This window comes from Panthera tigris, chromosome E2 (assembly GCF_018350195.1).
Source record: "Panthera tigris isolate Pti1 chromosome E2, P.tigris_Pti1_mat1.1, whole genome shotgun sequence".
Taxonomy (NCBI): Eukaryota; Metazoa; Chordata; class Mammalia; order Carnivora; family Felidae; genus Panthera; species Panthera tigris.
Genome location: NC_056674.1, coordinates 22691174 through 22705944, shown reverse-complemented (window position 1 = coordinate 22705944; position 14771 = coordinate 22691174). Strand labels below are relative to the sequence as shown.

The 14771-nt window shown below is 34.1% G+C and overlaps 1 protein-coding gene across 4 annotated transcripts in view; it reads left to right on the top strand.

Moving 5' to 3' along the window:
- The window catches only part of URI1 (URI1 prefoldin like chaperone), a 124814-nt gene that overhangs the window by 55212 nt on the left and 54831 nt on the right, over window positions 1–14771 (top strand). For 3 of the 4 annotated variants that reach the window (XM_042967950.1, XM_042967951.1, XM_042967949.1), the window contains 2 exons: window positions 4886–4964; window positions 6061–6196. In XM_042967950.1, the coding sequence (XP_042823884.1) occupies window positions 4886–4964; window positions 6061–6196 (215 nt within the window). Of the gene's footprint in view, window positions 1–2897; window positions 3463–4885; window positions 4965–6060; window positions 6197–14771 lie in introns of those variants that run through there. The other variant, XM_042967952.1, reaches the window with a different exon arrangement.

Below are 14771 nucleotides of genomic sequence, written 5' to 3'. Positions count from 1 at the left end.
AATGGTATTTTGCCTTAACCATTTAACAAAAAGTAATAGAAATTTAACACAGATACATTTTAATCTTTAATGTGTCTCCCTTCTCACCCAAATTGTAGATCCTTTACAATGTAAATCCTTCTTTCAAGAATGTTTTCATTGTTTAATATAACCTTAACAATTTATTTAGACTTTTTAAGAGAATACTTTGAAAAAAAATCATTATCATTCCTTTCTTTAGTAATAAGAAGACTTTCCTCTTTACCTGTATATAATCTGTGCCTATATTTTCTTAATTTTAGAGATAGAAGCCCAGGCATCCCTCAAGCTAGTGGGTTTTTAACAAAGAAGCAATGCAAAGAAATAAAACAAGGCATGTTATATTTGAGTGATGATCCCTGCACAGCATATGGCATAAGGCTTGGTAGCAGAGGAGAAACTCAATAAATGGTGAAATGAATTAAAACAAAGATTTTCTTGAATTCTTAACAGGAAGTTCTAATGTGGGTATGATGGACTAAAAATCATTTCTAAATAAGATTATATAGTTACTTAGATTCCAGAATCTTTGGGTTTTATAATTTCTTAAATTAAAAACTTAAAATAACTCTGTCCCAGATTAATCCAGATATTAATATGAATGTAAAGCCCTTTTCCTTCCAGCCCCCCCCCCCCCCAAATAATCATTTGATGTTTCCTGCTTTTTATGTTTAGGACATTAGGTAAAGGAGAGAGAATGGAGATTTAAAAAAACCCAAAAAACCCTACAGGCTTAATGTCACTATTTCTGCCTATTCCAGCTTACTACTTTTAGTTGAAATTAGCAAAATCTTATTTCAATCAGTTATTTAAATTTTATTTCCTTTTTTATTATATAAAGATGAATGTTGGATTGGAGACTTTCTTCTTCCCTCAAACAAGGAATATAGAACTTTTTTTCTTTACAAAGATTTGTCAGTTGCATTTAAGAAGAAGATTAAAAATATGGACTTACTCTCATATTACCTCCATCTCCTTTTTAATATTTTATTATGAAAATCTTCAAACATACAGAAAAGTTGAAAGAATTGTGTAGGTGAACCTTGATCATATACCTATCCTTATCTCAAGCCGTTAATCCCTTTTTCCCTGATGCATTTCAAAGTAAGTCAGTGTACTTCACCTGTAAATACTTGAGCATTCACATCATTTAACTTGCTCTCATGCTTTTCACAGTTTTATGAAAATAAGGTGTTTCTTATGGGATTTATCCTGATTCATCCTTAAGGTTAAAGCTAATTTGTAGTTGTGCTATGTCCTTCTTTGCTTCTGCTTTTTAAAACAAAAGGTGCTTTTCAAGGCGTATAGCACATGATTAGCAAGATTCAGAAGAAGATTGTAAAGTTTCTTACATATGACTTAGTGCAGTGCTTTAGTTCTTGACTTTTTAAAAGATTTTTAGGTGGGGCGCCTAGGTGGCTCGGTCGGTTAAGTGTCCGACTTCGGCTCAGGTCATGATCTCACGGTCTGTGAGTTCGAGCCCTGCGTCGGGCTCTGTGCTGACCGCTCAGAGCCTGGAGCCTGTTTCAGATTCTGTGTCTCCCTCTCTCTCTGCCCCTCCCCTGTTCATGCTGTGTGTCTCTCTGTCTCAAACATAAATAAACGTTAAAAAAAAAAAATTAAAAAAAAAAAAAGATTTTTAGGTAATCTCTATACCCAACATGGGGCTTGAATTTACATGTGATCAAGAGTCACATGCTCTACTGACTGAACCAGCCAGGCACCCTGAATTCTTATTTTCTATAAGGAAAATTGCAGGAGGATATCTGTTGTAAATTAAATCTTCTTTATTAGATAACTTTTAAAAGTTAAGAATCAAAGCCTGAAACTAATCTGTAAGTATCAGATATGATGAAGACCTCCAGGTCTATATATTATAAGTAAGTAGGCTTGAGTGGTTTATCTCTGATGATATCTGTGCTTTATTTCCATTTGAAAAAAAATTAAGCAATTCCCTCTTCTGAATACATATTTAAATATGACTACAGTGTCTAAAAAGTACGTGTTTCTGAGTAGTAAAATAGAAAAAACAAACTCTTCAAATTTTGGTGCAAATAAAGATCCCCTACTTACCTTCTGTAACACAATAGTTCTTAGATTCATTCTTGTATTTTCTGCTGCATAGGCTTTATGATCTTTAATGGGATTATTTAATCCCTGTTAGAGGAACTATTTGTAGAATAGACAAACTCTTTGACCAAAGTGCTTGATCCTGGATATTTCTACTAGTGGGACCTTTAGAGAAAGAGCTTCTCAAGCCATAATTTCTCCCAGGGACACTGCTTGTCTCCTACTTGCCTCCCTTCAGAAAATAATTCTGCATGGGCTGCATTTTAAATTTTTTCTTTTCTTTTTGTTTTTGTTTTTGTATTTTTAGAAAACAACTCCGAATTTATAAATAGCAACTCTGATCTTAAACTGTTCTCCAGTATATCCACAGCTTTGTTCTAGAGAGAATCAGTGATACGTTTAAAACTGAACATACTTGATTTGGAGTATTGACATGGATCTCGTCAGTGGTTCAATCTACTCTTCTTTTAATATACAAAAGAGATGTTTTAGGGAGTCTCCTTTTTCCAGGTGTAGTTACTAAAATAAAACATACTGAATGCTAACTTTAGTTTTTTTTAATCTTAGGTATTTATTTTTATTTACTTTTTATTTTATTTTTATTTATTTAAACATTTTTTAAAAAAACATTTTACTTATTTTTGAGAAGCAAGAGAGCACAAGAGTGAGCGTTGTGCAGGAGGAGCAGAGAGAGAGGGAGACAACAGAATTTAAAGGAGGCTCCAGGCTGCATTGAGTTGTCAGCACAGACTGACGTGGGACTCGAACCCACTACATGAGATCATGACCTGAGTTGACGTCAGATACTCAACCGACTGAGCCACCCAGGCGCCCCCAATACTAGCTTTTTAGCAGTCGCAGAAACATTTAGACATCTAAGCTGATGTATAGTCCTTGAGCATTTGCTGAATTACTTATCTAAAACATACAAACTGTTAGTGTTTGTTAGATTTAATAATGAGTGTTTACTATGTGCAGGTATCGTACCAAATCAGTTCTTTATAGACAGTATCCCATTTATTGCTCACACCAACCGTATCTCCAGAAGCCCCCTGAATGGTAACATTTAGCTCTACTGTCCTTCAAGAAGTCCTGCTCTTTGTATCAAATTGAATGAATTTAACACAATGGAATTTTACCTTAGTGGGTAATAGTCTTTCTTGAAAATTTTTAAATTGGTGTTTTTTGATAGCTCATGAAGGATATTGGATACTCAACATAGATGTTATTGCTAAACCCTTTTTCTTTCTCTTGAACCTGAGAGATAGTTAGGCATTATTCAGGTTTTTACCACTGAAGATGTTAAGACTAGGGTTAGTCTTAACTGGAGCTGGATTCACCCCCTAGCCTGACTTCAAAGCCAAGCTCTTTCTGGTATGTAGCCCTGGGCATGAAGCCTTTTTAAATCATTTTATTTTTATAAAAACTTATCCAGAAGGATGATTTTTTCCCCCCTTAAATAGAATAAAGACATTTTATGTTTATAAAATATTTTGAGGGAACATTTTACAAAAGCACTTGAACACTAGAAAATAAAAAAGCTCGCGTGAAAGAATGTAGGTCAGAAGACCTAGGATAAATTCATTGCTTGCTGCTCTTTTGATCAAGGCAATCTGATTTCTCTTAAATTGTGGTTTTCCCATCTTCCTTCTACTTTTTTTGAATAAGGAAAATGTTGATGAGTGACATTTACTATAGGAATATTTTTAGGATGAATAACATAGTATATATAAGTGTAATTCCTTGATATTTTTCAGACCAAATAATTTTTATTAATTATGCTCCTCTTGCTTTATGGGCACGGAGGAGTAAACGGAAATCAATTCCAGGATGTTTTTAGAGCAGTCATTTTTATTATCTGGAGAGCGATTATCTATGTTGCAATTTATTCTAATTTCAGTTTGGCAATATGTACATGTTTTTAAAAATTACTTGCTGAATTGGTGAGTTTTTGTTATTTTTTTGTAAGTTGAAAACACCCCTTTGCTTTAAAATTTTGCTGTGCACACACTGGTTTAGCCTGCAGCCTATATTCGCAAGGAACCCTTTGAAAACCTAATTTTCAGAGAAGGTTTGAAAACAGGCATCTGCATGAAGGACTGTTCATTTCCAACAGGTGTAAGAACTGGGTTCATAATGTGGAAACATATGACCATCTCTGCTCCTATATCTTTTGGTTGTTTGAAATTAATTTATTAGGTAGCTCTGTCTTGATATACCTGAAACAGGCTCCAAAGCCACATTTGTATTACCTCTGCCTAGTTTTTTCTAGCTCCTGGTTGATTCTCCCTCACCTTAATCACATTAGTATGAATAACTGAAGGGTTATTACACAGTTTTCAGCTTTAAGTTTTCAGAGGACTGAAGCATCTGGTCGAATTTTGGGTTCATGCTTTCTGCTCTGCAGCCAGAGCTTATTTCCTCAAGTTTTATTAAATCCCTTCTTCCTTCATTGTAAGTCCCTCTTTTCTCTAAACATCAGGCCCTTCCTCAGTAGTATCTCCTTTATTTACATATTTTATTTAGTTCAGATGATCTTCTACCTTACGTGTGTTCTCAAGACGTGTGTTCTAGTTCTAAAACCAAAGTCCTTGAAAGGCTTAATTCTTTGATAACTGTATGGTTGAATAATGCCACTGCTAAGCTTGGTAAACATAGGATTTTAAAATTAAAAAATACTTTAATATTTAAATTGCTAAAATTGGGTTTTTGATTAGTTTGTCTTTTGATACATAGTCTACTCGAGGAATTGTTAATTTGTGTGTTCATTTAGTATCTGCTATTTTTTCATCAACAGGAAGAAGGTAGATAATGACTATAATGCCCTTCAAGAAAGACTCAGTACCTTGCCTGATAAGTTGTCTTATAATATCATGGTATGTTTGGTGTGTTGCTTTTAAAGTAGTATGCTGTTTCTTATAAAGATACTAACTATGTAAAGTAAGAAGATGTTTCTTTGCTTTATGTATACTGATTCACAAATTGACAAGCTAATAGTATCTGAAGTAACTACCATAGCAAGAGAAGTTGTTTTACTTTAAAACAATCCACTAATTGTTGTAATAGTTGGTATTTACTTTTTTCTTTTTTTTTCAGATTTATATTAAATTATCACATTTTGGTAACACAAATGGCATAAATGTTAGAACAAAATTTGACAGATTTGGTATGCAAATTTACTTGTGTTAGAAAACTGTAATTAAGACAGAAATATGGCACTTAGTCGTTTCCTGGTAGCCAGAGCAGGAATAGACCATAATGTTGTATAATTCACAGAATTACATCCTAGAACATTGATTTTTTATAAAAAGGTACTGCTGATTTTTGTCTGAGTGATCTTCGTATCGACATAGTGATCTATTTGTGAGCCCTGGATTAGATTCTTTCATTGCATGAATTTTCTTTTTCATGAAGACTTTGTTCTTAATTGCACTAGCCCAAATGTTTTGTAAATGTATTGTTCTTTATTATACTAGCCCAATTATTTTGTAAAATTTGTAGACTCATTAAAGCTATTTGTTAATTCCAGCTTTGTTTAAAAATGGTTATTTTTTTAGAAATAATTTTCAGTTTTTTTAATCAGAGGTATTCTTTATTAACTTAATATTTCATTATTAGTTTGCTTTCATTTAGATTTATGAATGAACACAAAGTATAAACATTCAGAGACAGTGCTAATTTCTCTGAAAGCTTATGTAAATGTGCAGATTGCTTTTCTTGTTTTAACATTGATTTACTAAACTAAAGCAATTTTGTATATGTTTTCCTAGTGTAACTTTAATGTTAAATTTCTATGAAGTTGACATTTTTTCTTAGTGTCAGCACAGAGCTTTTTAATGCTAAGTGTGTCATAAAATGTATTTTTTAGTGTTTTTAATTTTTTTGCCTCCCTTCCTCTCTCCCACATCCATCTTCTCTCTCTCTCTCTCTCTCTCTCTCTCTCTCTCTCTCTCTCCTTTCTTTCAACAATAGGTACCATTTGGCCCCTTTGCCTTCATGCCAGGAAAACTTGTCCATACTAATGAAGTCACCGTTTTACTTGGGGACAATTGGTTTGCAAAGTGCTCAGCAAAGCAGGCTGTGGGCTTAGTCGAGCATCGGAAAGAACGTATGTACCAGTTACAAATGATGTATCCCTGCTGGATGTTTATTAGTTCACAGAGTGCCAAGCTGATACTAAAAGTATTGTTCATGATGTATTAGTCCAGACTATTTGTGATTCCGTTGAACTGTAGGTAGTTTGAGTAGAACCAACATTTGAGAATGTAAGCTGGAGAATGGAACATCTGAGTTGGAAAACCCACCCACATTAGTATGTTTTCAGAAATTACAAAGTATAAAAGTTGTTAATATGTGGTTTTATGAGTAGAAGTTGGGAAGACATAAGATTTGGGGTCATTTTACATTTTATAATTTGTTTCAGGTGCTTTCATAAACTTACTTTTGCTTTTAATTCTTCAGTACACAGAAGGAATTTCCTTTTCTTGTTGAACTAAGAGAGATACCTATTAGCAAAAGTAGAAACAATTTTTAAACATGCTTTTTGGTTTAGAAGAAGTCATATTTTCATCTTACAGAGGAGTCCAGGTGTGGAGAAGTTGCTACCCAAAACAGAGCCCTTATACTTGTTCAGTGATTTGAGGCCTCTGCCTCATTTTATTGAGGTGGTTCTTTAAGTTTTGTTTGTCTGTGATACTGTTTGTTGGTGTATACATATGCACATACTCATGTTGTAATTGGATGGGTTTGGCTTCAGTTCTAGTGTAGTTGCATTTTAAAATTAGATTTATTTAATATCTATGTTTTTATTTCTATAAAGCTTAAATTGATAGTATAATATCACCCCTACCTGCTTTTTAACCTTCTAGTTAAATGTGTGTCTGAAAATAAATTTTTGAGGATTCTTCTGTATAAATGAGGTCATATAGATAAAAAGCGGCTGAGTTTTCTAAAGCTGAAATTATTTCTCCTATACATTTGAGTGAGTACTAGTTAGAGGACTCATTTACTCAATGAAATTGTGGGATCTATATTTGGATACTCTAATTGCAAATCAACTCCTATAAGTTTATAATTGATAACATATTTTGATCTTTTGTGACACTAATCAGAATCTTATTGTTAGGCCTGTATATAATTTCTAGCAATGGTAATTCTTTTGGCATTACTTCATGAAAATAAGTCATGTACATTAGAGGAAAAAGAATGAGCATAATTCTTTCTTAAAGGCCTTCCTTAGTGGGGAAAGCATTCTTATTTACTAGGGTGGCTCTGCTGATATGAAATCAGTTCATAGTCTGTTGAACGTTGTTCATTTTGATTATCATATGGATATTTCAGCAAAGAAATCTTTAGAAATCAGTTATGACTTCATATATTAATGAGAGAATGCTTCTAGTAGAATAGAGCTCTAGAATAGAGAAGCATGTTTTGGTAAATCATTTTCCATTGTTAAAAATGTTTTTGGGAAATGACCAAACATGACTTTTGGGATCAGTGTTGATAAAAAATAACTTTCAGAATACATACCTATACATTACATTTGAGAACCTATTATAAATTCTGAAAAGTTGTTTTATTCACACAGTTTTATACTCATTTTAATAACTAAAGAAAATGTTTAGATATATTGTGATATCTAACATTTATTAAGAAAAGATACTTTATTTTTCTTATGGAAGAAGAAATATAACAAATTAAACACATAGTCACCTACCTCACTGTTGACAGGGTAATTGGAGAAGGTGGAGGGAGGTCTGCATGTTTAAAAAGTAGTCAAAATTAAGGACAAGAATGGACTTACAAAAGGATTCAGAGGAGCTGTCTCTAAAGGAGATGATCTTTAAGAGTGTCCCATTCTTTTGTGCTCACATCTTGCATTTTTGCCATTTAACATGAATATGATCAGCTTTTTAAAATTTTTTCAAAAAGTTTAAGATTATTAGAGTGAAATTGACTTTTTAGTTTGGTATACTGTTCCGTGAATCACGACATAAGTAAAGATTTATTTAACCATTGCCACTATCAGAATATAGGATACAGGATACACCAGTCAGGGCAAACTCCCTCATGCTTTCCCTTTGTGGTCACACCCTACCTTTGTAAGACCTGACAATCACTGATCTGTATCTATTACTATTAATTTTACCTTTTCCAGAATGTTGTAACCTTCTGAGACTGACTTCTTTCACTCACCATAATGCCTCACTTAAGTTGTACTGTGTATGAAAAGGTCATTCTTTTTTACTGCTCAGTATTTTTCCATTATATTCACGTACCACAGTTTTTCTATTCATCCATTAGAGGACATTTGGTTTGCTTTCATTTTCTGGAATTACAAACAGAGCTGACATGAACCTTTGTGCTTTGTGTTACTGTTAAATTTCTTTGCTGTTGATAAAACACCTACAAGTTAGATTACTAGGTCATATGGTGAGTGTGTGTTTAGTTTTTAAGAAACTTTCAAGCTCTTTTCCAGAGAAGCTGTATTGTGTAACATTCCCCCAGTCCTAGCAGGTATGAAAGCCCTAGTAGCTTTGTGTCCTCACCAGCATTTGGTGTTAGTTTTAAAAATTTAAGCCATTTCAGCAGATGTAAAGTGGTTTTAATTTGTATTTCCCTAATGGCTAATGATGTTGAGCATTGATTCATGTACTTACCTGTCATTTACGTATCCTCTTTGACCTGTTGAAGTCTTTTGCTCACTTTTAAAAGTTTGGTTGTATTTTGTCTTACTCTTGAGTTTTGAGAGTTCTTCATATATTCTGGATACAAGTTGTTGGTTAAATATGTGATTTGCAAATATTTTTCTCAGGATGCATGTTGTCTTTTTATTCTCATAACAGTTTATTTCCAGAGCAAAGTTCTTAATTTTGAAATCTAGTTTATTTGTTTCTTTTATGGATGATGTGTTTGGTGTCATATCTAGAATGCTTTACCTAATCTCAGTTCATGAAGATTTTCTGTTTTCTTCTATAAAATGTTTATAGTTGAACATTTTATACTTGCATCTGTGACCCATTTTAAGTTAATTTCTGTACAAGGTGTGAGGTTCAAGTCTCAGTATTTTTCCGTATGGATGTCCGGTTGTTCTAACGTCATTTGTTGCAAATCCTTTCTTCATTCAGTTGCCTTTGTACTTTTATCAAAAGTGAATTAGTAGTCCACATCACAAAAGGATACCATTTCATCCCAACTAGAATAAGCTGTAATTAAAAAGACAGACAATAACTTGTATTAGAGAGGATATGGAAAACTCAAACCTCATATGTTGCTGGTGGGAATGTAAATTGGTGTAGCCACTTTGGAAAACAGTTTGGAATTTTTCATAAAGTTAAACATTGAGTTTACCATATAGTTCTTTTCCACACCTAGGCAGTATACCCAAGAGAAAGTAAAAACATGTGTCTGCACCGAAACTTGTACATGAATATTAGTAGCATTATTCGTAATAGCCAAAAAGTGTAAACAACCTAAATGTCTGTCACCTAATGAATAGATAAATGTGAATGTTGTTTGGCAAGAAAAAGAAATGTGCCTTGAAAACAATATGGTAAATGAAAAAAGCTACAAAAGACTACATATTATATGATTCCGCTTACATGAAATATGTAGAATAGGCAGTTTATAAAACAAAAACTCTATTAGTAGTTACTTAGGGCTAGGAAGGTATGGGGGAAATTGGAGAGAGACTTCATTTCTTTGAAAAGGTTATATTTGGAGATGGCACAAAATTTAAAGGATTTCTTTGAAAAATAAGTATCCCTTCTCCTGTCCCTTAGCATCCATTTGGTTAACTTGGAGACATTACTGTTACCAGGATCATACCATTTTGTGTGTTTGCATCTAAAGACTTATGCATTCCTAACCCATTATATACACACCTACTGAAATGGTAGCATGTTTTTTTTTTTTACATCTTGCTATCTTTGTTAATGGCTGCAGAGCGTTGTATGGGTATGACATAATTTATTTAGCTACTCCTTTTTTGATCATAATGATAAATAATAAGATTATCTCCCACTCAACTGACTTCCCTCCTTTTCCCCCATTCTCCCTCACCTTTTCTCCCTCTCTTCCTTCTTTCCATCTGTTTATTGTGGTAAAATGTACATAAAGTTTATCATTTTAGCCATTTTTAAAGGTACAGTTTGGTGGTATTAAGTGTATTTATGGTGGTTGTTTAACCATAATCACTATCCATCTCAAGAACTTTTTCATTTTCCCAAACTGAAACTCTGTATTATAAACAGTAACTCCTCATTCCTCCCTCCCAAGTAGCACCCGGTAAGCAATATTCTACTTTTTCTGTCTATGAAATTTGTTTATTCTAGATACCTGATATAAATAGAATCATAATATTTGTCTTTTAGTGACTAGCTCATTTCACTGAGCATAATGTTTTTAGGATTCATCCATGTTGTAGAATGCATCAGAATTTCCTTCCTTTTTAAGGTTGAATTATATTCTATTGTATATGTATACATTTTGTTTATCTGTTCTTATGTCAGTGGTCACATTGGTTGTTTTTACCTTTTGGCTGTTGTGAACATGGGTATAAAAAATATCTGTTCAATTCTCTGCTTTTGACTGAGGTATATATTCAAAAATGGAATTGCTAGGTTGTATGGTAATTCTATTTTTTTTGATTCAATAATTTTAATGTTCATTCTTGATATTAAAAATTAAATAGGACTAGATAGACATGTCCTTTGCCTGATATGTATTTATATATCTCAACCAAGAAGACTGCTTGCCAAATGGCTTGCCAGATGACTTGCCAAATGACAAGCACTCCTAATAAAGAACATGGCAAAAACTTCCATTTTTACTAAAATTATCTAACATAGGTCTGAAGGCACTAGTCAATAATTCTGAATAAGAAGAATCATCAGGGGACTTGAGCAGTCACAGAAAATCTTACTATAAAGCTATTGTAATTAAGAAATATATAGACACTGGAACAGAATAGAGAACACAGAGGAATCCACACATGTATGTAAATCTGAAAAAAGACAGAAATGCCATTGCAGGTCAAGAGATAAAGAATAGCTTGTTCAATAAATACTACCAAGTAGGACTGCCAGGTAGAATACAGGATGCTCAGTTAAATTTAATTTTCAGATAAACAACAAATAATTTTTTAGTATGCATGTCCAAAATATTGCATGGGACATACTTATACTAAAACATTATTCATTTTTATCTGAAATTCAAACTAAACTGGTTATTTTATGTATTTTTTTATTTGCTAAAATCTGGCAACTCTAGTGCCAGGCCAGTGTTACTCATGTGGACAAAAGTTAAAATGGATTTGTATCTCATTTTCTGAGATGATTCTTTCTTTTTTTTTCTTTTTTCCACATGGTAGGAGTTTAATCTTATTTTTTTAATTCTATTTAATTTATTTTTTAAATTTACATCCAAGTTAGCGTATAGTGCAACAATGATTTCAGGAGTAGATTCCTTAATGTCCCTTAACCATTTAGCCCACCACCACCCCCCCCCCCCGCCCACAACTCCTCGAATAACCCCGCTTGTTCTCCATATTTAAGAGTCTCTTATGTTTTGTCCCCCTCCCTGTTTTTATATTATTTTTGCTTCCCTTCCCTTATGTCCATCTGTTTTGTCTCTTAAAGTCATTATATGAATGAAGTCATATGATATTTGTCTTTCTCTGACTAATTTCGCTTAGCATACTACCCTCTAGTTGGATTCACGTAGTTGCAAATGGCAAGATTTCATTCTTTTTGATTGCCGAGTAATATTCCATTGTATATATATATATACCACATCTTCTTTATCCATTCATCCATCTATGGACATTTGGGCTCTTTCCATACTTTGGCTATTGTTGATGATGCTGCTATAAACATTGGGGTGCATGTGTTCCTTCGAAACAGCACACCTGTATCCCTTGGATAAATACCTAGTAGTGCAATTGCTAGGTCGTAAGGTAGTTAGTTCTATTTTTAATTTTTTTGAGGAACCTCCATACTGTTTTCCAGAGTGGCTGCACCAGTTTGCATTCCCACCAGCAGTGCAGAAGATCCTCTTTCTCCGCATCCTTGCCAATGTCTGTTGTTGCCTGAGTTGTTAATGTTAGCCATTCTGACAGGTGTGAGGTGGTATCTCATTGTGATCTTGATTTGTGTTTCCCTGATGATGAGTGATGTTGAGCATTTTTTCATGTGTCGGTTGGCCATCTGGATATCTTATTTTCAGAAGTGTCTATTCATGTCTCTTGCCCATTTCTTCACTGGATTATTTGTATGTTGGGTATTGAGTTTGATAAGTTCTTTATAGATTTTGGAGACTAACCCTTTATCTGATATGTCGTTTGCAGATATCTTCTCCCATTCTGTCAGTTGCCTTTTAGTTTTGCTGATTGTTTCCTTTACTGTGTAGAAGCTTTTTATTTTGGTGAGGTCCCAATACTTCATTTTTGCTTTTGTTTCCCTTGTCTCTGGAGACGTGTTAAGTAAACAGTTGCTGCAGCCAAGGTCAAGAGCATTTTGCCTGCTTTCTCCTTGAGGATTTTGATGGCTTCCTGTCTTACATTGAGGTCTTTCATCCATTTGAGTTTATTTTTGTGTATGGTGTAAGTAAGTGGTCCAGGTTCATTTTTCTACATGTCGTTATCCAGTTTTCCCAGCACCAGTTGCTGAAGAGACTGTCTTTATTCCATTGGATATTCTTTCCTGCTTTGTCAAAGATTAGTTGGCCATACATTTATTTGTGGGTCCATTTCTGGGTTCTCTATTCTGGTCCATTGATCTAAGTGTCTGTTTTTGTGCCAGTACCATCCTGTCTAGATGATTATAGCTTTGTAAAAAATTTTTTAATGTTGTATTTATTGTTGGGAAAAGAGCCAGAGACAGAGCATGAGTGAGGGAGGGGCAGAGAGAGAAGTGGGACACAGAATCTGAAGCAGACTGCAGGCTCTGAGCTGTCAGCACAGAGCCCAACGCGGGGCTTGAACTCACAAGTGGTGAGATCATGACCTGAGCCGAAGTCGGACACTTGACTGACTGAGCCACCCAGGCACCCCTGATGATTACAGCTTTGTAATACAGCTTGAAGTCCAGGATCCTGATGCCTCCAGCTTTGGTTTTCTTTTTCAAGATTGCTTTGGCTATTCGGGGTCTTTTCTGGTTCCATACAAATTTTAGGGATTGTTTGTTCTAGCTCTGTGAAGAGCTGGTGTTATTTTGATAGGTATTGCGTTGAATATGTAGATTGCTTTGGGTAGTATTGACATTTTAACAATATTTGTCCTTCTGTCCAAGAGCATGGAATATTTTCCTTTTTTTGGTGTGTCTTCAATTTCTTTCATAAGCTTTCTATAGTTTTCAGTATAGGTTTTTCACCTCTTTGGTTAGATTTATTCCTAGGTATTTTATGTTTTTTGGGGCAGTTGTAATTTGGGATTGATTCCTTGATGTCTTTTTCTATTGCTTCATTGTCAATGTATAGAAATGCAACCAATTTCTGTACATTGATTTTATATCCTACAACTTTGCTGAATTCATGGATCAGTTCTAGCAGTTTTTGGTGGAATCTTTTGGGTTTTCCATATAGAGTATCCTGCCATCTGTGAAGAGTGAAAGTTTGGCCTCCTCCTGGCTGATTTGGATGCCTTTTATTTCTTTGTGTTGTCTGATTGCTGAGGCTAAGACTTCCAATACTGTGTTGAGTAACTGTGGCGAAAGTGGACATCCCTGTCTTGTTCCTGACCTTAGAGGGAGCTTTCAGTTTTTCCCCATTGAGGATGATGTTAGAGTTGGGTCTTTCATATATGGCTTTTATGATCTTGAGGTACGATCCTTCTATCCCTATTTTCTGGAGGGTTTTTATCAATAAAGGATGCTGTATTTTGTCAAATGTTTTCTCTGCATCTATTGAGATCATATGGTTCTTGTCCTTTCTTTTATTGATGTGTGAATCATATTAATTGTTTTGCAAATATTGAACCAGCCCTGCATCCCAGGTATAAATCCCACTTGGTCGTGATGAATAATTTTTTTAATGTATTGTTGGATCTGGTTGGCTGATACCTTTTGAGGATTTTTGCATCCATGTTCATCAGGGAAATTGGTCTGTAGTTCCCCTTTTTAGTGGGGTCTCTGTCTGGTTTTGGAATCAAGGTAATGCTGGCCTCATAGAAGGAGTTTGGAAGTTTTCCTTTCATTTATGTTTTTTGGAACAGCTTCAAGAGAATAGGTGTTAACTCTTCCTTAAATCTTTGGTAGAATTCCCCTGGAAAGCCATCTGGCCCTGGACTCCTGTTTTTTGGGAGATTTTTGATTACTAATTCTAATTCTTTACTGGTTATGGGTCTGTTTGAATTTTCTCTTTCTTCCTGTTTCAGTTTTGGTAGTGTATATGTTTCTAAAAATTTGTCCATTTCTTCCAGATTGACCATTTTATTGGCATATAATTGCTCATAATATTCTCTTATTATCGTTTTTATTTCTGCTGTGCTGGTTGTGATCACTCCTCTTTCATTCTTGATTTTATTTATTTGGGTCCTTTCCTTTTTCTTTTTGATCATACTGGCTAGTGGTTTATCAGTTTTGTTAATTCAACCAGCTTCTGGTTTCATTGATCTGTTTTACTGGTTTTTTTTGTTTGTTTGTTTCAATAGCATTGATTTCTGCTCTAATCTTTATTATTTCCTGTTT